The following is a 25791-nucleotide window of genomic DNA, read 5'->3' on the forward strand; positions in this document are numbered from 1 at the left end:
AGGGACGAGGTCAGTGACCTGGCAGTCTGGAACCAACAGGACCCTGAGCAGCTTCTACCCACAAGCCATAAGACTGCTAATAGTTTGTCCGGATAGCTATTGGTTAACTAATTAACTGTGTGCATTGACCCTTTTTACACCTAACTCTTTTGATTCATCACATACAGTACAGTGCCTTCAGAAAGTATTCATACCCCTTGACTTTTTGTTGTGTTACAGCCTGAATTCAAACTGAATTAAATATACATTTTCCCCACCTGTATACAGACAATAGCCCATAATGGCAAAGTGAAAACAACATGTTTTTAGGATTTCTACACATTTATTGAAAATGTAACTATTCAAACCCCTGAGTCAATACTTTGTAGAATCACCTTTGGCAGCGATTACAGCTGTGAGTGTTTCTGGGTAAGTCTCTAAGATCTTTCCACACCTGGATTGTGAAACATTTGCACATGATTATTTTCTAAATTCTTCAAGCTCTGTCAAATTGGTTGTTGATCATTGCTATTTTTAAGTCATGCCGTATATTTTCAAGCAGATTTAAGTCAAAACTATAACTCGGACATTCAGGAACCTTCACTGTCTTCTTGGTAAGCATCTCCAGTGTAGATTTGGCCTTGTGTTTTAGGTCATTGTCCTGCTGAAAGGTGAATTCATCTCCCAGTGTCTGGTGGAAAGCAGACTGAACCAGGTTTTCCTGTAACAACTAAATGTGTAAAAAGTCAAGGGGTGTGAAAACTTTCTGAAGGCCCTGTACGCTGCTGCTACGGTTTATTATATATCCTGTCACCTAGTCACTTTAACCCTACCTATATGTACATATCTACCTCAATGACCTCATATCCCTGCACATTGACTCAGTACTGGTACCGCCTGTGTATCGCCAAGTTATTACCTCGTGTCCCTGCACATTGACTCAGTACTAGGACCGCCTGTGTATAGCCAAGTTATTACCTCGTGTCCCTGCACATTGACTCAGTACTGGTACCGCCTGTGTATAGCCAAGTTATTACCTCATATCCCTGCACATTGACTCAGTACTGGTACCGCCTGTGTATAGCCAAGTTATTACCTCGTGTCCCTGCACATTGACTTGGTACTGGTACCCCCTGTGTATCGCCAAGTTATTACCTCATATCCCTGCACATTGACTCAGTACTGGTACCCCCTGTGTATCGCCAAGTTATTACCTTGTGTCCCTGCACATTGACTCAGTACTGGTACCCCCTGTGTATCGCCAAGTTATTACCTCGTGTTCCTGCACTTGGATGACTGGAGTCTTTGACAATTTTAGGGCCTTCCTCTGACACCGCCTAGTATATAGGTCCTGGATGTCAGGAAGCTTGGCCCCAGTGATGTACTGGGCCGTACCCACTACCCTTACAGTCGCATTTGCCATACCAGGTGATGATGCAACTGGTCAGGATGCTCTCGATGTTGCAGCTGTACCAAGGAACTTGAAACTCTCAACCCGCACCATTACAGCCCCATTCAATGTGAATGGGGGCATGTTCTGCCCTCCTTTTCCTGTAGTCCACGATCATCTCCTTTGTCTTGCTCACGTTGAGGGAGAGGTTGTTGTCCTGGCAGTGTCTCTGACCTTCTTCCTATAGGCTGTCTCATCGTTGTTGGTGATCAGGCCTACCACCGTTGTGTCATCAGCATACTTAATGATGGTGTTGGAGTCGTGCTTGGCCACAGGGTCGTGGGTGATCAGTGAGTACAGGAGGGGACTGAGCATGCACCCCTGAGGGGCCCCTTTGTTAAGGATCAGCGTGGCAGATGTGTAGCTAACTAACCTGTCAAGGGTGGCCTGTCAAGAAGTCCAGGGTCCAGTTGCAGAGGAAGGTGTTTAGTCCCAGAGTCCTTAGCTTAGTGATGAGCTTTGTGGGTAGTCTGGTGTTGAACGCTGAGCGGTAGTCAATGAACAGCATTCTCACATAGGTGTTATTTTTGTCCAGGTGGGAAAGGTCAGTGTGGAGTGTGATTGAGATTGCATCATTTGTGGATCTGTTGGGCAATTTAGTGTTTCCGGGTTGATGGTGTAGATGTGAGCCATGACCAGCCTTTCAAAGCACTTCATGGCTACCAACGTGAGTGCTACGGGGTGGTAGTCATTTAGACAGGTTACCTTTGCTTTCTTGGGCACAGGAACTATGGTGGTCTGCTTGAAACATGTAGGTATTACAGACTCGGGCAGGGAGTGGTCGCAAATGTCAGTGAAGACACTTGCCAGTTGGTCCACGCATTCTCTGAGTACACGTCCTGGTAATCCGTCTGGCCCCGTGGCCTTATGAATGTTGACCTGTTTAAAGGTCTTGCTCACATCGGCTACTGAGAGCATGATCACATAGTCATCCGGAACAGCTGGTTCTCTCATGTATGCTTCAATGTTGCTTGCCTCGACGCGAGCATAAAAGGCATTTAGCTCATCTGGTAGGCTCGCGTCACTGGGCAGCTCGTGGCTGGGTTTCCCTTTGTACTCTGTAATAGTTTGCAAGCCCTGCCACATCTGACGATTGTCGGAGCCGGTGTAGCAGGATTCAATCTTAGTCCTGTATTGACGCTTTGCCTGTTTGATGGTTCATCTGAGGGCATAGCGGGATTTTTATAAGCTTCCGTATTAGTGTCCCACTTCTTGAAAGCGGCAGCTCTATCCTTTAGCTCGGTGTGGATGTTGCCTGTAATCCATGGATTCTGGTTGGGATATGTACGGTCACTGTGGGGATGTCGTCGATGCACTTATTGATGAAGCCTGAGGTGATATACTCCTCAATGCCATTCAATGAATCCCGGAACATTTTCCAAAATGCAAAACAGTCTGACCACATCTGTATTGAGCGAGTCACTGGTACTTTCTACTTTAGTTGTTGCTTGTAAGCAGGAATCAGGAGTAATGTAATCAGTAATGTAACCAGGAGGATAGAATTATGGTCAGACTTGCCAGATGGAGGGCTAGGGAGAGCTTTGTACGCGTCTCTGTATGTGAAGTAAAGATGGTCTACAGTTTTTTTCCCTCTGGTTGCACGTGACATGCTGGTACAAAGGAGGTAAAACAGATTTTCATTAGCCTGCATTAAAGTCCCCGGCCACTAGGAGTGCTGCTTCTGGATGTCCATTTTCTTGTTTGCTTATGGCCTTATACAGCTCGTTGAGTGTGGTCTTCGTGCCAGCGTCGGTTTGTGGTGGTAAATAGATGGCTACAAAAAATCTAAATGGAAAACTCTCTTGGTAGATAGTGTGGTCTACAGCTTATCATGAGGTACTCTACCTCAGGCGAGCAATACCTCGAGACTTATCTTAATATTAGACATTTTTCACCAGCTGTTATTGACAAATAGACCCTCACCCCTCATCTTACCGGACATAGCTGTTCTGTCCTGCCGATATATGGAAAACCCAGCTGGCATATCTTTTATTTATCCATTATTTTACCAGGTAAGTTGACTGAGAACACATTCTCATTTGCAGCAACGACATGGGGAATAGTTACAGGGGAGAGGAGGGGGATGAATGAGCCAATTGTAAACGGGGGATTATTAGGTGACCGTGATGCTTTGAGGGCCAGATTGGGAATTTAGCCAGAACACTGGGGTTAACACCCCTACTCTTACGATAAGTGCCATGGGATCTTTAATGACCTCAGAGAGTCTGGACACCCGTTTAACGTCCCATCCGAAAGACGGCACCCTACACAGGGCAGTGTTCACAATATCTACACGGAAGATGGATATGCCAGCTGTCCAGATATGCTAGCTATCCACATGGAAGATGGATATTCTAGCTATCCACATGGAAGATGGATATTCTAGCTATCCACATGGAAGATGGATATTCTAGCTATCCACATGGAAGATGGATATTCTAGCTATCCACATGGAAGATGGATATGCTAGCTATCCACATGGAAGATGGAAACACATACATTGGCACACCCTCCCTCCCCCTCAGGCACACACACGAACACACTAGTGGTGCGCAAGTTTGTTCAACAGCACCTGCCCGAAGGTGCTAATAACCAATCCGAAACTGCCCAATGTGATAAAGTGAACATCTGAGGCCCGCGCCCGACCTTAATCCACTCATATAGAAAATGCATAGTAAGCTACAGTTGGAGACGGCGTAACAATTGTTTTGACAAGGGGTGCTGGATTTTTTTGTTGATGGCTGATTTAGATATGTTTCTGCTTATAAATTCAAACATGTTTGTATGCTATTTGTTAGTCAACTTGTCTATAATTTTACTGAACAAAAATATAAATGCAACATGTAAAGTGTTGGTCCCATGTTTCATGAGCTGAAATAAAATATCCCAGAAATGTTCCATAAGCACAGAATGCTTATTAATCACAAATGTTGTGTACAAATTTGCATCTCTAACAAAGCCTGTTACATCCCTGTTAGTGAGCATTTCTCCTTTGCCAAGATAATCCACCCAGCTGACAGGTGTGGCATATCAAGAAGCTGATTAAACTGCATGATCATTACACAGGTGTACCTTGTGCTGGGGACATAAAATGCCACTCTAAAATGTATAGTTTTGTCACCCAACTCAATGCCACAGATGTTTCAAGATTTGAGGGAGCATGCAATTAGCATGCTGACTGCAGGAATGTCCACCAGAGCTGTTGCCAGAGAAATTAATGTACATTTTTCTACCATAAGCCGCCTCCAACTTTGTTTTAAAGAATTTTGAAGTATGTTCAACCAGCCTCACAACTGCAGACCACGTGTAACCAGCCCAGGACCTCCACATCCAGTTCCTTCACCTGCGAGATTATCTGAGACCAGCCACTTGGACAGCTGATGAAACTGTGGGTTTGCACAGCTGAAGAATTTCTGCCCAAATGTCAGAAAACGTATCAGGGAAACTCATCTGCGTGCTCGTTGTCCTCACCAGGGTCTTGACCCGACTGCAATTTGGCGTCGTAACCGACTTCAGTGGGCAAATGCTCACCGGTTTCACCTGTACCTGACAGATGACAGACGGCGTGTGTGGCGTTGTGTGGGTGAGCGGTTTGCTGTTCGTGAACAGAGTGCCCCGTGGTGGTGGTGAATGATATGGGCAGGTATAAGCTACGGACAGCGAATACAATGGCATTTTATCAATGTCAATTTGAATATACAAAGATACTGAGACGAGATCCTGAGGCCTGTTGTCGTACCATTCATTCGCCGCCATCATCTCATGTTTCAGCATGATAATGCACGGCCCCATGTCGCAAGGATCTGTACACAATTCCTGGAAGCTGAAAATGTCCCAGTTCTTCCATGGCCTGCATACTCAGACATGTCACCCATTGAGCATGTTTGGGATGCTCTGGATCAACATGTACCACAGTGTGTTCCAGTTCCCGCTAATATCCAGAAACTTCGCACAGCCATTGAAGAGGAGTGGGACAACATTCCAAAGGCAACAATCAACAGCCTGATCAACTCTATGTGAAGGAGATGTGTTGCGCTGAATGAGACAAATGTTGGTCACACCAGATACTGAAGGAGATGTGTTGCGCTGAATGAGACAAATGTTGGTCACACCAGATACTGACTGGTTTTATGATCCACGGCCGCACCTTTGTTTTAAGGTTTCTGTGACCAATCGATGCATATCTGTATTCCCACTCATGTGAAATCCATAGATTAGGGCCTATTGAATGTATTTCAATTGACAATTTCCTTATATGAATAATTTGCAAATAAATTCATAAAAAATCCTACAATGTGATTTTCTGGATGTTTTCTTCTCATTTTGTCTGTCATAGTTGAAGTGTACCTATGATGAAAATTACAGGCCTCTCTCATCTTTTTAAGTGGGAGAACTTGCACAATTGATGGCTGACTAAATACTTTTTTGCCCCACTGTATAGTTCATCCTGAGTGATCTTTTAGGCCTATGATAACTCTGGGAAGACATTAAGAACGTCTACCCATCCTGTCATGATGACAACTCACTTCTCTTCGTGCTCATGTTTTGATGTGTTGTTATTTTAGTATGAAACTATGTCTTCAGTCAGGGAAAATTTTCTACGGAGACAAGTCACACTGTTGCCATGATTTTCAATTTTACCTAACCTTTATCTAACTTGCCTAGTTAAATAAAGGTTAAGTAAAAAATATAAATAAATTGTCGATCCAGAAAAGTCCCTTGAGGTTAAAAACCTCTTATGCAAAGGTTAGATTTTCATGTTATTTCTAACTTGTGTGTGCCTGTTTGTTGTTACAGGTTAACCTTGAGACAGCTGAAGATTTATCTCCCTATCCACACACCAGAGGAAGACGCTACAATACACAGTAGACACTTTTCAAATCTCTACTGCTGCTTCACAGCCCACCTTTCACCATGCTATCTAAAGAGCACAACAGGTATAGCACCGTACACCCACACCTGTCTTTCCCCTGTCTTTCACCCTGTCTTTCCCCCTGTCCTTCTACCTATCCTTTCACCTATCCTTTCCCCTGTCCTTCACCATCCTGTCCTTCGCCATCCTGTCCTTCACCATCCCACCTGTCTTTCACCCTGTCTTTCACCCTGTCTTTCACCCTGTCTTTCACCCTGTCTTTCACCCTGTCTTTCACCCTGTCTTTCACCCTGTCTTTCACCCTGTCTTTCCCCCTGTCTTTCTACCTATCCTTTCCCCTGTCCTTCACCATCCTGTCCTTCACCATCCTGTCCTTCACCATCCCACCTGTCTTTCTACCTGTACTCCTCCTGTCCTTCCCCCAGCCCTTCTATCTATCCTATTACCTGTCCTCCCCCCTGTCCTTCACCTTCCTGTTCTTCACCATCCTGTCCTTCACCCTCCCGTACTTCTCCTGTCCTTCTCTTGTTCTTCACCCTCCTGTCCTTCACCCTTGTGCCTTTAGCTACTTTTTTGAAGAAATTACTACTGGCGAACTAGTGTAAATCTGTCAAGTCTGATGTGTTTATGGTAATGTTCTCTGTAGTGTTTTCTCATCATCCCAGTACTTAGTGTCTCTGTGTCCACTTATAGTGAACACGATTCATATTCCTTCAGCACTTGAACCTTTAGAAGATGTATATGTTCTGTCTCAATCCTAACTCACACTCATACACGTTCCCTACCATTGAACTAACCAGCGTCCTAACTCACACTCATACACGTTCCCTACCATTGAACTAACCAGCGTCATAACTCACACTCATACACGTTCCCTACCATTGAACTAACCAGCGTCATAACTCACACTCATACACGTTCCCTACCATTGAACTAACCAGCGTCATAACTCACACTCATACACATTCCTTACCATTGAACTAACCAGCGTCATAACTCACACTCATACACATTCCTTACCATTGAACTAACCAGCGTCATGTTCTAACGAGTCTGTTCCAAACATTCCCAGATCTAATGTTTATGTGGATAGTAGTAGCACGGCGACGATAACCCTGAAATAATGCTTTTTGTTGGTGGCCCACTCTTTAAAGGTATGCACAAATGAAGGAGTGTGGCTTTAGTGCTTTGTCTACAGCGGTGGTAGATGGGAAAATTTCCTAAAGAGGAAAAGTCTCTATGTCTCTCTCTGTCTGTCTTTCTGTCTCTATGTGTGTCTCTCTGTCTCTCTCGCTCTGTCTCTCTCGCTCTGTCTCTCTCTCTCTGTGTCTCTCTCTCTCTGTCTGTCTTTCTGTCTCTCTGTGTGTCTCTCTCTCTCTCTGTCTCTCTCTGTGTGTCTCTCTCTCTCTCTCTCTCTCTCTGTCTCTCTCTGTGTCTCTCTCTCTCTCTCTCTCTCTCTCTGTCTCTGTGTGTCTCTCTCTCTCTGTCTCTCTCTCTGTCTCTCTCTCTGTCTCTCTCTCTGTCTGTCTGTCTCTCTGTCTGTCTCTCTGTCTGTCTCTCTGTCTGTCTCTCTCTCTCTCTGTCTCTCTCTCTGTCTCTCTGTGTGTCTCTCTGTCTCTCTGTGTGTGTCTCTCTCTCTCTCTCTCTCTCTGTCTCTCTCTGTCTCTCTCTCGCTCTCTGTCTCTCAATTAAATTCAATTCAAGGGGCTTTATTGACATGGGAAACATGTGGTAACATTGCCAAAGCTAGTGAGGTAGATAATATACAAAGTGAAATAAACAATAAAAATTAACAGTAAACATTACACATACAGAAGTTTCAAAACAATAAAGACATTACAAATGTCATATTATATACTGTGTGTGTGTGTATATATATATATATATATATATTATATATATGACATTTCAGAGTGGAAATTCCAAACATTAGAATATATATACACAGTGTTGTAACAATGTACAAATGATTAGTACACAATGGAAAATAAATAAGCATAAATATGGGTTGTATTTACAATGTTGTTTGTTCTTCACTGGTTGCCCTTTTCTCGTGGCAACAGGTCACAAATCTTGCTACTGTGATGGCACACTGTGGAATTTCACCCAGTAGATATGGGAGTTTATCAAAATTTGATTTTTAAAAAAATTCTTTGTGGATCTGTGTAATCTGAGGGAAATATGTCTCTCTAATATGGTCATACATTGGACAGGAGGTTAGGAAGTACAGCTCAGTTTCCACCTCATTTTGTGGGCAGTGAGCACATAGCCCGTCTTCTCTTGAGAGCCATGTCTGCCTACGGCGGCCTTTCTCAATAGCAAGGCTATGCTCACTGAGTCTGTACATAGTCAAAGCTTTCCTTAAGTTTGGGTCAGTCACAGTGGTCAGGTATTCTGCCACTGTGTACTCTCTGTGTAGGGCCAAATAGCATTCTAGTTTGCTCTGTTTTTCTGTTAATTCTTAAATGTTAATTATTATGTGGATTATAATAAAATGTAAAAATTTAAGGGTGTATAGGGGCACATCATGCCTGGCATTTCAGAGTGGAAATTCCAAACGTTAGAAGCCTTTTGAAAACTCAAATACATTGTCAGCAACACAAGAGTGATCAAATCAAGATCCGACATCTGTAGGCTACAATTGTTAATGCAGAATCACTCTAGTAGGTCTGAAACACTTTGTGTCCCATCATCGGCGTGATTTATGGCTTCTAACCCCTTTTAAACATTGTGTGTTTGAGCTACAGACTGCTGGGTTGTTGCATTGGATTAGTCTACTTCTTCTGCATAGATACCAGACGGTCGTCTGTGATTAACAGGCGCTGACTTAGAGCGGTGTCTGTGAGACAAGGACGGATCCCAAAAACTGTTTTTCTCCACAAAAACGGCTGTATAGTCCGAACAGTTTGAGCTACAAAGTCCAGACCTGAATCCAATCGAGAATCTGTGGAAAGAACTGAAAACTGCTGTTCACAAATGCTCTCCATCCAACCTCACTGAGCTCGAGCTGTTTTGCAAGGAGGAATGGGAAAAAATTTCAGTCTCTCGATGTGCAAAACTGATAGAGACATACCCCAAGCGACTTACAGCTGTAATCGCAGCAAAAGGTGGCGCTACAAAGTATTAACTTAAGGGGGCTGAATAATTTTGCACGCCCAATTTTTCAGTTTTTGATTTGTTAAAAAAGTTTGAAATATCGAATAAATGTCGTTCCACTTCATGATTGTGTCCCACTTGTTGTTGATTCTTCACAAAAAAATACAGTTTTATATCTTTATGTTTGAAGCCTGAAATGTGGCAAAAGGTCGCAAAGTTCAAGGGGGCCGAATACTTTCGCAAGGCACTGTAGCCCTTCTTACATCAGCTGATATCTCAAAGTGCTGTACAGAAACCCAGCCTAAAACCCCAAACAGTAAGCAATGCAGGTGTAGAAGCACAGTGGCTAGGAAAAAACAAAATCTAGGAAGAAACCTAGACAGGAACCAGGCTCTGAGTGGGGTGGCCAGTCCTCTTCTGGCTGTGCAGAATGGAGATTATAACAGAACATGGCCAAGATGTCCAAATGTTCATAAATAACCAGCATGGTCAAATAATAATAATCACAGTAGTTGTCGAGGGTGCAACAGGTCAGCACCTCAGGAGTACATGTCAGTTGGCTTTTCATAGCAGATCATTATGAGTATCTCTACCGCTCCTGCTGTCTCTAGAGAGTTGAAAACAGCAGGTCTGGAACAGGTAGCACGTCCGGTGAACAGGTCAGGGTTCCATAGCCGCAGGCAGAACAGTTGAAACTGGAGCAGCAGCACGGCCAGGTGAACTGGGGACAACAAGGAGTCATCATGCCAGGTAGTCCTGAAGCATGTTTCTAGGGCTCAGGTCCTCTGAGAGAGAGAGAGAGAAAGAGAAAGAGAGAATTAGAGAGAGCATACTTAAATTCACACAGGACACCGGATAAGACAGGAGAAGTACTCCAGATATAATAGATTGACCCTAGCCCCCGACACATAAACTACTGCAGCATAAATACTGGAGGCTGAGAAAGGAGGGATCAGGAGACACTGTGGCCCCGTCCGATGATACCCCCGGACAGAGCCAAACAGGCAGGATATAACCACGCCCACAGCCCCCACACTACTAGAGGGATATCTTCAACCACCAACTTACAATCCTGAGACAAGGCCGAGTATAGCCCACAAAGATCTCCGCCACGGCACAACCCAAGAGGGGGCGCCAACCCAGACAGGAAGACCACGTCAGTGACTCAACCCACTCAAGTGGCTCACCCCTCCTAGGGACGGCATGAACGAGCACCAGTAAGCCAGTGACTCAGTCCCTGTATTTGGGTTAGAGGCAGAGAATCCCAGTGGAGAGAGGAGAACCGGCCAGGCAGAAACAGCGAGGGCGGTTCGTTGCTCCAGTGCCTTTTCCGTTCACCTTCACACTCCTGGGCCAGACTACACTCAATCATAGGACCTACTGAAGAGATGAGTCTTCAATAAAGACTTAAAGGTTGAGACCGAGTCTGCGTCTCTCACATGGGTAGGCAGACCATTCCATAAAAATGTAGCTCTATAGGAGAAAGCCCTGCCTCCAGCTATTTGATTAGAAATTCTAGGGACAATTAGCAGGCCTGCGGCTTGTGACCGTAGCGTACGTGTAGGTATGTACGGCAGGACCAAATCGGAAAGATAGGTAGGAGCAAGCCCATGTAATGCTTTGTAGGTTAACAGTAAAACCTTGAAATCAGGCCTTGTCTTACAGGAAGCCAGTGTAGGGAGGCTAGCACTGGAGTAATATGATCAAATCTTTTGGGATTTTCAGGATTCTAGCAGCCATATTTAGCACTAACTGAAGTTTAGTGCTTTATCCGGGTAGCCGGAAAGTAGAGCATTGCAGTAGTCTAACCTAGAAGTGACAAAAGCATGGATGAATTTTTCTGCATCATTTTTGGACAGAACATTTTTGCAATGTTACGTAGATGGAAAAAAGCTGTCCTTGAAACAGTCTTGATATGTTCGTCAAAAGAGAGATCAGGGTCCAGAGTAACGCCGAGGTCCTTCACAGTTTTGTTTGAGACGACTGTACAACCATCAAGATTAATTGTCAGATTCAACAGAAGAATCAGTCCAGAACTTGTCCGTGCAGACTAATTTGGGTTTTCAATCTCTCCAAAAGAATGTGGTGATTGATGGTATCAAAAGCAGCACTAAGGTCTAGGAGCCTGAGGACAGATGCAGAGCCTCGGTCTGACGCCATTAAAAGGTAATTTTCCACCTTCACAAGTGCAGTCTCAGTGCTATGATGGGGTCTGAAACCAGACTGAAGCATTTCGTATACATTGTTTGTCTTCAGGAAGCCAGTGAGTTGCTGCGCAACAGCTTTTTCAATTTTTTTTGAGAGGAATGGGAGATTCGATATAGGCCGATTAGTTTTTTAGATTTTCTGGGTCAAGGTTTGGCTTTTTCAAGAGAGGCTTTATTACTGCCACTTTTAGTGAGTTTGGTACACATCTGATGGATAGAGAGACGTTTATTATGTTCAACATAGGAGGGCCAAGCACAGGAAGCAGCTCTTTCAGTAGTTTAGTTGGAATAGGGAATAGTTGGAATAGTATGCAGCTTGGTTTAGAGGCCATGATTGTTTTCATCATTGTGTCAAGAGATATAGTACTAAAACACTTGAGTGTCTCTCTTGATCCTAGGTCCTGGCAGAGTTGTGCAGACTCAAGACAACTGAGCTTTGGAGAAATACGCAGATTAAAAGAGAAGTCCGTAATTTGCTTTCTAATGATCATGATCTTTTCCTCAAAGAAGTTCATGAATTTATTACTGCTGAAGTGAAAAGCCATCCTCTCTTGGGGAATGCTGCTTTTTAGTTAGCTTTGCGACAGTATCAAAAATACATTTTGGATTGTTCTTATTTTTCTCAATTAAGTTGGAAAAATAGGATGATCGAGCATCAATGAGGACTCTTCGATACTGCACGGTACTCGTCGGAAGAGTTCCAGTTTGGTGTGGCGCCATTTTCTAACTAGAAGATCATAGAAAATCCCAGGACATAGTGTCTATAATACTGTAAGGGGTTCTTCTACATAGAAGATCATAGGAAATCCCAGGACATAATAATACTGTAAGGGGTTATTCTACATAGATCATAGGGAATCCCAGGATATAGTGTCTATAATACTGTAATTAGCTCACATAGTTGCTGTCACAAATTACACTCACTGACTAGTTGGATATTAATTTCCCACTGAGCAAACAATTTATGTACTTATAGCATTCTTTAGATTCATTTGTATCAGGTTTTTGCTTGGTGAACCAGCTACAGGACTGTTTCGCTAGCACAGTCTGTAATATGTTTCGGGATTAATCCGATGGCTTTGAGGACTTTAGTTTCCGGCTTCATTAATAAGTGCATCGACAACGTCGTCCCTACGGTGACCGTATGTACATATCCCAGAGGCCATGGAGTAAAGGCAACATCTGCACTAAGCTAAAGGCTAGAGCTGCAGCTTCCAAAGGGCGGGACACTAATCCGGCCGCTTATAAGAAATCCCGCTACATCCTCCTCCGAACCATCAAACAGGCAGTGTCAATTCAGGACTTTGATCGAATCCTACTACACCAACTCTGACACAGATGTGGCAGGGCTTGCAAACTATCACAGAGAGCAAAGGGAAACCCAGCCGTGAGCTGCACAGTGACGCGAGCCTACCAGACGAGCTAAATGCCTTCTATGCTCGCTTCAAGGCAATTTATTTTTAACATTGATTTATTTCACATTTATTTAACCAGGTAGGCTGAGTTGAGAACAAGTTCTAATTTACAACTGCGACCTGGCCAAGATAAAGCAAAGCAGTTCGACACATACAACGACACAGAGTTACACATGGAGTAAAACAAACATACAGTCAACAATACAGTAGAAAAACAAGTCTATATACAATGTGTGCAAATGAGGTGAGATAAGGGAGGTAAAGGCAAAAAGGACATGGTGGCGATGTAAATACAAAAATAAACACTGGAAAGGTAGATGTGCAGTAGATGAATGTGCAAAGTAGAAGTACTGGGGTGCAAAGGAGCAAGATAAATAAATAAATACAGTAGGGGATTAGGTAGTTGTTTGGGCTATTTACAGATGGGCTATGTGCAGTGATCTGTGAGCTGCTCTGACAGCTGGTGCTTAAAGCTAGTGAGGGAGATGAGTGTCTCCAGTTTCAGTCATTTTTGTAATTTGTTCCAGTCATTGGCAGCAGAGAACTGGAAGGAGAGGCGGCCAAAGGAGGAATTGGCTTTGGGGGTGACCAGAGAGATATACCTGCTGGAGCGCGTGCTACGGGTAGGTGCTGCTATGGTGACCAGCAAGCTGAGAGAAGGCGGGGCTTTACCTAGCAAGGTCTTGTAGATGACCTGGAACCAGTGGGTTTGGTGACAAGTATGAAGCGAGGGCCAGCCAACGAGAGCATACAGGTCGCAGTGGTGGGTAGTATATGGGGAGGTTGAACAGGCTAGTAATAGGGGTTGCAACAATTTCGGCAGATAATTTTATAAAGAGATGGTCCAGATTGTCTAGCCCGGCTGGTTTGTAGGGGTCCAGATTTTGCAGCTCTTTCAGAACATCAGCTATCTGGATTTGGGTGAAGGAGAAGTGGGGGAGGATTGGGCGGGTTGCTGTGGGGAGCACAGGGCTGTTGACCGGGGTAGGGGTAGCCAGGTGGAAAGCATGGCCAGCCGTAGAAAAATGCTTAGTGAAATTCTCAAATCAAATCAAATCAAATCATCAAATCAAATCAAATTTTATTTGTCACATACACATGGTTAGCAGATGTTAATGCGAGTGTAGCGAAATGCTTGTGCTTCTAGTTCCGACAATGCAGTAATAACAAGTAATCTAACTAACAATTCCAAAACTACTGTCTTGTACACAGTGTAAGGGGATAAAGAATATGTACATAAGGATATATGAATGAGTGATGGTACAGAGCAGCATAGGCAAGATACAGTAGATGGTATCGAGTACAGTATGTACAAATGAGATGAGTATGTAAACAAAGTGGCATAGTTTAAAGTGGCTAGTGATACATGTATTACATAAGGATACAGTCAATGATATAGAGTACAGTATATACGTATGCATATGAGATGAATAATGTAGGGTAAGTAACATTATATAAGGTAGCATTGTTTAAAGTGGCTAGTGATATATTTACATCATTTCCCATCAATTCCCATTATTAAAGTGGCTGGAGTTGAGTCAGTGTCAGTGTGTTGGCAGCAGCCACTCAGTGTTAGTGGTGGCTGTTTAACAGTCTGATGGCCTTGAGATAGAAGCTGTTTTTCAGTCTCTCGGTCCCAGCTTTGATGCACCTGTACTGACCTCGCCTTCTGGATGATAGCGGGGTGAACAGGCAGTGGCTCGGGTGGTTGATGTCCTTGATGATCTTTATGGCCTTCCTGTGACATCGAGTGGTGTAGGTGTCCTGGAGGGCAGGTAGTTTGCCCCCAGTGATGCGTTGTGCAGACCTCACTACCCTCTGGAGAGCCTTACGGTTGAGGGCGGTGCAGTTGCCATACCAGGCGGTGATACAGCCCGCCAGGATGCTCTCGATTGTGCATCTGTAGAAGTTTGTGAGTGCTTTTGGTGACAAGCCGAATTTCTTCAGCCTCCTGAGGTTGAAGAGGCGCTGCTGCGCCTTCTTCACGATGCTGTCTGTGTGAGTGGACCAATTCAGTTTGTCTGTGATGTGTATGCCGAGGAACTTAAAACTTGCTACCCTCTCCACTACTGTTCCATCGATGTGGATAGGGGGGTGTTCCCTCTGCTGTTTCCTGAAGTCCACAATCATCTCCTTAGTTTTGTTGACGTTGAGTGTGAGGTTATTTTCCTGACACCACACTCCGAGGGCCCTCACCTCCTCCCTGTAGGCCGTCTCGTCGTTGTTGGTAATCAAGCCTACCACTGTTGTGTCGTCCGCAAACTTGATGATTGAGTTGGAGGCGTGCGTGGCCACGCAGTCGTGGGTGAACAGGGAGTACAGGAGAGGGCTCAGAACGCACCCTTGTGGGGCCCCAGTGTTGAGGATCAGCGGGGAGGAGATGTTGTTGCCTACCCTCACCACCTGGGGGCGGCCCGTCAGGAAGTCCAGTACCCAGTTGCACAGGGCGGGGTCGAGACCCAGGGTCTCGAGCTTGATGACGAGCTTGGAGGGTACTATGGTGTTGAATGCCGAGCTGTAGTCGATGAACAGCATTCTCACATAGGTATTCCTCTTGTCCAGATGGGTTAGGGCAGTGTGCAGTGTGGTTGAGATTGCATCGTCTGTGGACCTATTTGGGCGGTAAGCAAATTGGAGTGGGTCTAGGGTGTCAGGTAGGGTGGAGGTGATATGGTCCTTGACTAGTCTCTCAAAGCACTTCATGATGACGGATGTGAGTGCTACGGGGCGGTAGTCGTTTAGCTCAGTTACCTTAGCTTTCTTGGGAACAGGAACAATGGTGGCCCTCTTGAAGCATGTGGGAACAGCAGACTGGTATAGGGATTGATTGAATATGTCCGTAAACACACCGGCCAGCTGGTCTGCGCATGCTCTGAGGGCGCGGCTGGGGATGCCGTCTGGGCCTGCAGCCTTGCGAGGGTTAACACGTTTAAATGTCTTACTCACCTCGGCTGCAGTGAAGGAGAGACCGCATGTTTTCGTAGCAGGCCGTGTCAGTGGCACTGTATTGTCCTCAAAGCGGGCAAAAAAGTCATTTAGTCTGCCTGGGAGCAAGACATCCTGGTCCGTGACTGGGCTGGATTTCTTCCTGTAGTCCGTGATTGACTGTAGACCCTGCCACATGCCTCTTGTGTCTGAGCCGTTGAATTGAGATTCTACTTTGTCTCTGTACTGGCGCTTAGCTTGTTTGATAGCCTTGCGGAGGGAATAGCTGCACTGTTTGTATTCGGTCATGTTACCAGACACCTTGCCCTGATTAAAAGCAGTGGTTCGCGCTTTCAGTTTCACACGAATGCTGCCATCAATCCACGGTTTCTGGTTAGGGAATGTTTTAATCGTTGCTATGGGAACGACATCTTCAACGCACGTTCTAATGAACTCGCACACCGAATCAGCGTATTCGTCAATGTTATCTGATGCAATACGAAACATCTCCCAGTCCACGTGATGGAAGCAATCTTGGAGTGTGGAGTCAGCTTGGTCGGACCAGCATTGGACAGACTTCAGCGTGGGAGCCTCTTGTTTTAGTTTCTGTCTGTAGGCAGGGATCAACAAAATGGAGTCGTGGTCAGCTTTTCCGAAAGGGGGGCGGGGCATGGCCTTATATGCGTCGCGGAAGTTAGAGTAACAATGATCCAAGGTCTTTCCACCCCTGGTTGCGCAATCGATATGCTGATAAAATTTAGGGAGTCTTGTTTTCAGATTAGCCTTGTTAAAATCCCCAGCTACAATGAATGCAGCCTCCGGATAAATCGTTTCCAGTTTGCAGAGAGTTAAATAAAGTTCGTTCAGAGCCATCGATGTGTCTGCTTGGGGGGGATATATACGGCTGTGATTATAATCGAAGAGAATTCTCTTGGTAGATAATGCGGTCTACATTTGATTGTGAGGAATTCTAAATCAGGTGAACAGAAGGATTTGAGTTCCTGTATGTTTCTTTCATCACACCATGTTCCGTTAGTCATAAGGCATACGCCCCCGCCCCTCTTCTTACCAGAAAGTTGTTTGTTTCTGTCTGCGCGATGCGTGGAGAAACCCGTTGGCTGCACTGCTTCGGATAGAGTCTCTCCAGTGAGCCATGTTTCAGTGAAGCAAAGGACGTTACAGTCTCTGATGTCCCTCTGGAATGCTACCCTTGCTCGGATTTCATCAACCTTGTTGTCAAGAGACTGGACATTGGCAAGAAGAATGCTAGGGAGTGGTGCACGATGTGCCCGTCTCCGGAGTCTGACCAGAATGGTGGATTTATCGGTGGTGACAGAGTTTCCTATCCTCAGTGCAGTGGGCAGCTGAGAGGAGGTGCTCTTATTCTCCATGGACTTTACAGTGTCCCAGAACTTTTTTTAAATTTAATTTTAAATTTATTTTTTACCCCTTTTTCGTGGTATCCAATTGTTGTAGTAGCTACTATCTTGTCTCATCGCTACAACTCCCGTACGGGCTCGGGAGAGACGAAGGTTGAAAGTCATGCGTCCTCCGATATACAACCCAACCAAGCCGCACTGCTTCTTAACACAGCGCACATCCAACCCGGAAGCCAGCCGCACCAATGTGTCGGAGGAAACACTGTCCACCTGGCAACCTTGGTTAGCGCGCACTGCGCCCGGCCCGCCACAGGAGTCGCTGGTGCGCGATGAGACAAGGACATCCCTACCGACCAAGCCCTCCCTAACCCGGACAACGCTATGCCAATTCTGCGTCGCCCCACGGACCTCCCGGTTGCGGCCAGTTACGACAGAGCCTGGGCGCGAACCCAGAGTCTCTGATGGCACAGCTGGCGCTGCAGTACAGCACCCTTAACCACTGCGCCACCCGGGAGGCCCTTGTCCCAGAACTTTTGTGAGTTTGTGTTGCAGGAAGCAAATTTCTGCTTGAAAAAGCTAGCCTTGGCTTTCCTAACTTCCCTGAAAAGTTGCATATCACGGGGGCTGTTCGGTGCTAATGCAGAACAACCACAGGATGTTTTTGTGCTGGTCAAGGGTAGTCAGGTCTGGAGAGAACCAAGGGCTATATCTGCTACTGGTTCTAAATTTCTTGAATGGGGCATGCTTATTTAAGATTAAGGCAGAGTTGCAAAGAAAAAGCCATATCTCAGACTGGCCAATAAAAAGAAAAGATTAAGATGGGCAAAAGAACACAGAACACTGGACAGAGGAATTCTGCGTAAAAGGCCAACATCACGGAGTCGCCTCTTCACTGTTGACGTTGAGACTGGTGTTTTGCGGGTACTATTTAATGAAGCTGCCAGTTGAGGACTTGTGAGGCGTCTGTTTCTCAAACTAGACACTCTAATGTACTTGTCCTCTTGCAACATATTCCGCCATTCATTTATAATGTTTAGTTACGGAAATGTTTATAATTCATTAAATATAATATACATTCATACCATTCTCATTCTCCAAGTGGGAATGTTGTTTGGAGAGCTCACAAACAGCACAACTTTTGGTTTATTTAATTGCATTTACCAGTTTAATGTCAATTTACTGTCAGTTTACTGTCTGTTTACTGTCAAATTACTGTCAGTTTACTGTCAAATTACTGTCGGTTTACTGTCAATTTACTGTCAATTTACCGTCAGTTTACTGTCAAATTACTGTCGGTTTACTGTTAATTTACTGTCAATTTACCGTCAGTTTACTGTCTGTTTGCTGTCAGTTTACAGTCAAATTACTGTCGGTTTACTGTCAATTTACTGTCAATTTACCGTCAGTTTACTGTCTGTTTGCTGTCAGTTTACTGTCAAATTACTGTCAGTTTACTGTGAATTTCTTCATTTTGTTTCTTTGGGGAGTATGTGTCTGTTTAATGTTGTCTGAACACATGCTTTAGCATGCATAGATATACAGTACCTGGCCTGTGCGCCAAGAATAGGTGTGGCCAAGTGCCTGTTTGCGGTTACTTTAGTTCAAGGTTGGGTAACTCATGGAGAGGCTGTATCTGAGCCTGGTAGACCCCACTTGTGCTTTATTGGTTCAAACAGGTTTTGCCTGATGAGACTTTTTCTTTTGAATGTTGACATTTTAAAGACAGAACTTCGTATATGCACTTGTAATATAATCTTTGAAACACCAGCACTGTGTAAACACTCATTTCCACCTCTACCTGCCTGCCTCCTGCTGAATCCTTGTCCTCACGACTACTAGAAGGCTACAGAGATAGGTGACAGAGATAGGCGACAGATTTCGTGGCAACCTGTCACTTCAAAAGCACGCACAATCTCGGAAATTTGAGCATTTGAACTTTGTGTTTATGATGGCGTAGCGTGATATAAGCAGAATTTAATGCAATTTCAATGCAAGAACCTCACAAATATTTGCCTCCTCGCTGACTTCAACTGCCCACTTAGTCACTTTATTTGTGATAATAAAATGATGATGCGCATCGTAACCATATATACGGCTTTAGGCAGTTAGCTCACAGTGGTAAGGCTCTGGACAGTTAGCTCACAGTGGTAAGGCTCTGGACAGTTAGCTCACAGTGGTAAGGCTCTGGACAGTTAGCTCACAGTTGTATGGCTCTGGAGAGTTAGCTCACAGTGGTAAGGCTCCAGACAGTTAGCTCACAGTGGTAAGGCTCCAGACAGTTAGCTCACAGTGGTAAAGCTCCAGACAGTTAGCTCACAGTGGTAAGGCTCCGGACAGTTAGCTCACAGTGGTAAGGCTCCGGACAGTTAGCCCACAGTGGTAAGGCTCTGGACAGTTAGCTCACAGTGGTAAGGCTCTGGAAGGTTAGCTCACAGTGGTAAGGCTCTGGACAGTTAGCTCAGTGGTAAGGCTCTGGACAGTTAGCCCGCAGTGGTAAGGCTGGACAGTTAGCCCACAGTGGTAAGGCTCTGGACAGTTAGCCCACAGTGTTAACGCACTGAGTTGCTGACATCTTTTGCCAACTTGCAGTGTAAACTCGAATCCCACATGTAGCACAAAACACATTTTTGTAATGTGCATTTATTGCAGTATTGTGTTGGGAAGAAAAGTGTAATCATCCCCTTGAAAATTTTTGATTAGGGCTCAATTCAATCCAACCTGCATCACAGTGTGTCACGCCCGGATCTGTTTCACCTGTCCTTGTGCTTGTATCCACCCCCTCCAGGTGTCGCCCATCTTCCCCATTATCCCCTAGGTACTTATAACTGTGTTCTCTGTTTGTCTGTTGCCAGTTCGTCTTGTTTGTCAAGTCAACCAGCGTTGTGTTTCTCAGCTCCTGCTTTTCCCCAGTCTCTCTTTTCTCGCCCTCCTGGTTTAGACCCTTTCCTGTCCTGACTCTATGCCCACCTGCCTGACCACTCTGCCTGCCCCTGCCCCTGAGCCTGAGCCTACCTGCCATCTGGTACCTTTGCCCCTACTCTGGATTACGACCTCTGCCTGCCTTGACCTGTCGTTTGCCTACCCCTGTTGTTGTAATCAACATTGTTACTTCAACACAGTCTGCACGTGGGTCTTACCTGAAACGTGATACAGTATTTAAGCAGTATTTCTTTTTTCTATTGTCAAATTAACACACAAATTGGTCTTGGGGGTAGGGTACTGTTTAAAAAACTACCAGGTATGCTTTGTTGAACACTGAGCTGTAGTCAATGAACATCATTCTCACATATGTGTTCCTTTTGTCCAGGTGGGAAAGGGCAGTGTGGAGTGTGATTGAGAATGCGTCATCTGTAGATCTGTTGGGGCGGTATGGGAATTGGCGTGGGTCTAGAGTTTCCGGGATGAGGGTGTTGATGTGAGTCATGACCAGCCTTTCAAAGCATTGCATGACTACAGATGTGAGTGCTACTACTCACAGTAGTTATTTAGACAGGTTACCTTGGCGTTCTTGGGCACAGGGACTATGGTGGTCAGCTTGAAACATGTTGGTATTACAGACTGGGTCAGGGAAAGGTTGAAAATGTCAGTGAAGACACTAGCCAGCTGGTCAGCGCATGCTCTGAGTACACATCCTGGTAATCAGTATGAACATTAACCTGTTTAAAGGTCTTACATCGGCTAAAGAGAGCGTGACCATACAGTCATCCGGAACAGCTGGTGCTTTCATGCATGGCTCAGTGTTGCTTGCTTGCCAGCTTCCGGCTAGCTGAAGAGTTCCATCAGCCACTCCTGGGCTACAATCACCTATCTGGACCCGTTTTACTGCCGGTGTGGAGCCCCACCAGGCCTTCACGACTGGTCTACCGACGTTATCTGCCCGAGGGGGTTATTCAACTGGCCCCTCCGTCGCGACGTAACCTGAACGCCCATCTGCTAACTGCGGACCACTAATCGTTAGCTGTCTAGAGCATATCGGCTGCTAGCTGAATAGGTCAATCGGACAATTTTCTTGGGCCACTATAACTATAACTATTTTGTCAATTGGATTGGTCCCCTCTACCACACGGAACCCCACTAATCTACCAACGGAAATCTTCAATTTCCAGCTACAATAGTCATTTATATCATTAACAATGTCTACACTGTATTTCTGATCAATTTTATGTTATTTTAAATGGACAAAAGATGTGCTTTTCTTTCATAAACAAGGACATTTCTAAGTGATCCTAAACGTTTGAATGGTATAATAGGTAAGGTAGGTATATAGGTAATAATAGGTATAATATCCAGGATATGTATTTTCATGAACATAGAATATACGTATTTTCATATTGAGAGATACAGTGCCTAGTCAAAGTCGACCACTCAACACCTATTGGAAAGCTATTCTGTTGTGTCTTTAGCATAAGCATTTGTGTAATTGTCTCGCTGAAAAAATAAAACTATTCCAGGGTTATGTTTTCAAAAGACTGAGACGTGTTTTACTTTACATTTTTACCTGGGTTTCACTCCTTTCATATTTATTTTGATCCCGACAATCTCCCCAGTCCCTGCCGATGACAAGCATACCCATGACATGATGCTGCCACCATAATAATTTCACAGATATTTTTTTATTTTTTTATTATACCTTTATTTAACTAGGCAAGTCAGTTAAGAACAAATTCTTATTTTCAATGACAGCCTAGGAACAGTGGGTTAACTGCCTGTTCAGGGGCAGAACGACAGATTTGTACTTTGTCAGCTCAGGGATTCGAACTTGCAACCTTTCGGTTACTAGTCCAATGCTCTAACCACTCGGCTACCCTGCCGCCCCAAACCTGTATTTTTTAATTTAGGCCGAAAAGTTGTTCTTAATTATCCCAATAATATTAGTACACTATTCACATCAGTATACTATAAACACCACACACATCGGTACACAATACACATCATTACATTATGCAAATCAGTAAACTATATACACTATACACTAGAGGTCGACCGATTATGATTTTTCAACACCGATACCGATTATTGGATGATCGAACAAAAAAGCCGATACCGATTAATCGGCCGATTTTTATATATATATTTGTAATAATGACAATTACAACAATACCGAATGAACACTTTTATTTTAACTTAATATAATACATAAATAAAATCAATTTAGTCTCAAATAAATAAAATAAAATAATGCAAAAACAAAGTGTTGAGGAAGAAAGTAAAAGTGCAAAATGTGCCATGTAAAATAGCTAACGTTTAGGTTCCTTGCTCAGAACATGAGAACATGTGAATGCTGGTGGTTCCTTTTAACATGAGTCTTCAATATTTCCAGGTAAGAAGTTTTAGGTTCTAGTTATTATAGGACTATTTCCCTCTATACCATTTGTATTTAATATACCTTTGACTATTGGATGTTCTAAGAGGTACAATAGTATTGCCAGCCTAATCTCGGGAGTTAATAGGCTTGGTCATAAACAGCACACTGCTTGAAGCATTGCAAAGAGCTGCTGGCAAACGCAGTAAAGTGCTGTTTGAATGAATGCTTAAGAGCCTGCTGCTGCCTACCACCGCTCAGTCAGACTGCTCTATCAAATCATAGACTTAATTATAATAACACACAGAAATACGAGTCTTAGGTCATTATTATGGTCAAATCCGGAAACTATCATTTAGAAAACAAAACATTTATTCTTTCAGTGAAATACGGAACCGTTCCGTATTTTATCTAATGGGTGGCATCCATAAGTCTAAATATTGCTGTTACATTGCACAACCTTCAATGTTATGTCATAATTACGTAAACATTTTGGCAAATTAGTTCTCAACGAGCCAGGGGACCCAAACTGTTGCATATACCCTGACTCTGCGTGCAATGAACACAAGAGAAGTGACACAATTTCCCTAGTTTAATATTGCCTGCTAACATGAATTTATTTTAACTAAATATGTAGGTTTAAAAATATATACTTCTGTGTATTGATTTTAAGAAAGGCATTGATGTTTATGGTTAGGTACATTCGTGCAACGATTGTGCTTTTTTCGCAAATGCGCTTTTGTTAAATTATCCCCCTTTTTGCGAAGTTGGCTGTTTTTGTTAGGAAGAAACGGTCTTCACACAGTTCGCAACGAGCCAGGCGGCCCAAACTGCTGCATATACCCTGACTCTGTTGCACAGAACGCAAGAGAAGTGACACAATTTCCCTAGTTAAAATAAATGAATGTTATCAGGCAATATTAGCTAAATATGCAGGTTTAAGAATATATAATTGTGTATTGATTTTAAGAAAGGCGTTGATGTTTATGGTTAGGTAGACATTGGGGCAACGACAGTGCTTTTTTTCACGAATGCGCTTGTTAAATCACCCGTTTGGCGAAGTAGGCTGTGATTCAATGATAAATTAACAGGCACCGCATCGATTACACAGGACAAACTAGAGTAATATCATCAACCTTGTGTAGTTAACTAGTGATTATGTAAAGATTGATTGTTTTTTATAAGATATGTTTAATGCTAGCTAGCACCTTACCTTGGCTCCTTGCTACAATCGCATAACAGGTAGTCAGCCGGCCACGCAGTGCTGAGTGCAATGTAATCGGCCATGATCGCTGTCCAAAAATGCAGATTACCGATTGTTATGAAAACTTGAAATCGTCCCTTCTACTACACACATCAGTACAATATATACACTATACAGATCACTACACTATACACATCTGTACACTATACACATCAGTACACTATACACATATGTACACTATACACATCTGTACACTACACACATCAGTACACCACACACATCAGTAAGTTATATACACTACACACATCAGTACACTATATACATTAGTACACTATACACATCAGTACACTATACATATCAGTACACTATACACATCAGTACACTATATACATCAGTACACTATATACACTGTATACATCAATACACTATATACACTATACACATCAGTACACTATATACATCAGTACACTATACACATCAGTACACTATATACACTATATGCATCAGTACACTATATACACATCAGTACACCATATACCGTATAAACATCACTACACTGTCAACTACAATAGATAGACAGAGGTCGTGCACCTTTCCACTGAGACTCACGTCCAACTCTCACTGAATGTCCTCACAGATGAACAGATAATCCACTCTAACTCAACTTTTGTCCTGGAAGCCAGTTCCACTGTGTGTTTTCATTGTTCCCCTCTAATCAGGGACTGATTTAGACCTGGGACACCAGGTGTGTGCAAATTCATTATTAGGTAAAACAGAAAACCAGCACCGTCTGGAACTCCTAGGGTAATATTTGAATACACCTGAGATAAACCATTGATCTTTAGCACAATCTTTACCCTGCAATACCATTCAATGCATGTAGATCCTATTGTCATGTATGGCCTTGTATGTCTGGCTGTCCATTCGTGTGGAATATATTTCAGTGTTGCACGATGCAAAGTATCATCCGAGGACAGCAGAGGAATTGTGGTGAGTCATAGATAGGGGAGCAAAAACTTGGGTGACTGCCCGAAAATGCTCATGTTTTCCAGTATACCTTCTGGCGAAAAAGGATTCTGGAGTTCCTGTACATTCCCTTGTGATTCCGGGACATTCCGGGACTCTTCCACCTATCAGTGTACTGATTTGAATGTCCCTCTTTGACCTCTGTCCTTAGTCCTTCGCTGTATCAGCAATCAATGAAGTGTGGAATATGTTGCAATGTGTTGGTGGTTGTAGAAGAGGATATATATTTTACTTGAAGACATGCAGACTCAGCACTTACAGAGAGAATTGTTTATTGATGATACGGGATCTGCAGGCAATGTCTAACAGAGATGTCTAACAGAAGAAGAAAGAAAAAAAGCTACCAGTCAATGTAGTTGCTGGGAACTAGGATAGGCTGGCAGTATTCTTAGAAATTGTGTTTGTCCTTCAAATGCTTTCAAATCAAATCAAATTGTGTTTGTCACATGCGCCGTATACAACAATGAAATGCTAACGTACAAGCCCTTAACCAACAATGCAGTTTTAAAAAAGATAACAAAAAATAAAAGTAACAAATAAAGTAGTAAAGTAACAATAGTGAGGCTATATACAGCGGGTACCGGTACAGAGTCAATGTGCGGGGGCACCGGTTAGTCAAGGTAATTGAGGTAATATGTACATGTAGGTAGCGTTATTAAAGTGACTATGCATAGATAATAACAGAGAGTAGCTGCAGCGTAAAAGAGTGTGGGGTGGGGGGTGGGGGGCAATGCAAATAGTCTGGGTAGCCATTTGATTAGATGTTAAGGAGTCTTATAGCTTGGGGTAGAATCTGTTTTAGGAGCCTCTTTGACCTAGACTTGGCGCTCTGGTACCGCTTGCCATGCGGTAGCAGAGAGAACAGTCTATGACTGGGGTGGCTGGAGTCTTTGACAATTTTTAGGGCCTTCCTCTGGCACCTGGAACCAGTACCT

The 25791-nt window shown here is 43.9% G+C and overlaps 1 protein-coding gene across 2 annotated transcripts in view; it reads left to right on the forward strand.

Moving 5' to 3' along the window:
• Positions 1–25791, forward strand: part of slc16a4 (solute carrier family 16 member 4) — an 82577-nt gene that overhangs the window by 7033 nt on the left and 49753 nt on the right. Inside the window, exon 2 of one of the 2 annotated variants that reach the window (XM_021616945.2) lies at positions 6227–6366. In XM_021616945.2, the coding sequence (XP_021472620.2) occupies positions 6344–6366 (23 nt within the window). In that variant the 5' untranslated portion in view covers positions 6227–6343. Of the gene's footprint in view, positions 1–6129; positions 6367–25791 lie in introns of those variants that run through there. The other variant, XM_036988919.1, reaches the window with a different exon arrangement.

This window comes from Oncorhynchus mykiss, chromosome 9 (assembly GCF_013265735.2).
Source record: "Oncorhynchus mykiss isolate Arlee chromosome 9, USDA_OmykA_1.1, whole genome shotgun sequence".
NCBI lineage: Eukaryota > Metazoa > Chordata > Actinopteri > Salmoniformes > Salmonidae > Oncorhynchus > Oncorhynchus mykiss.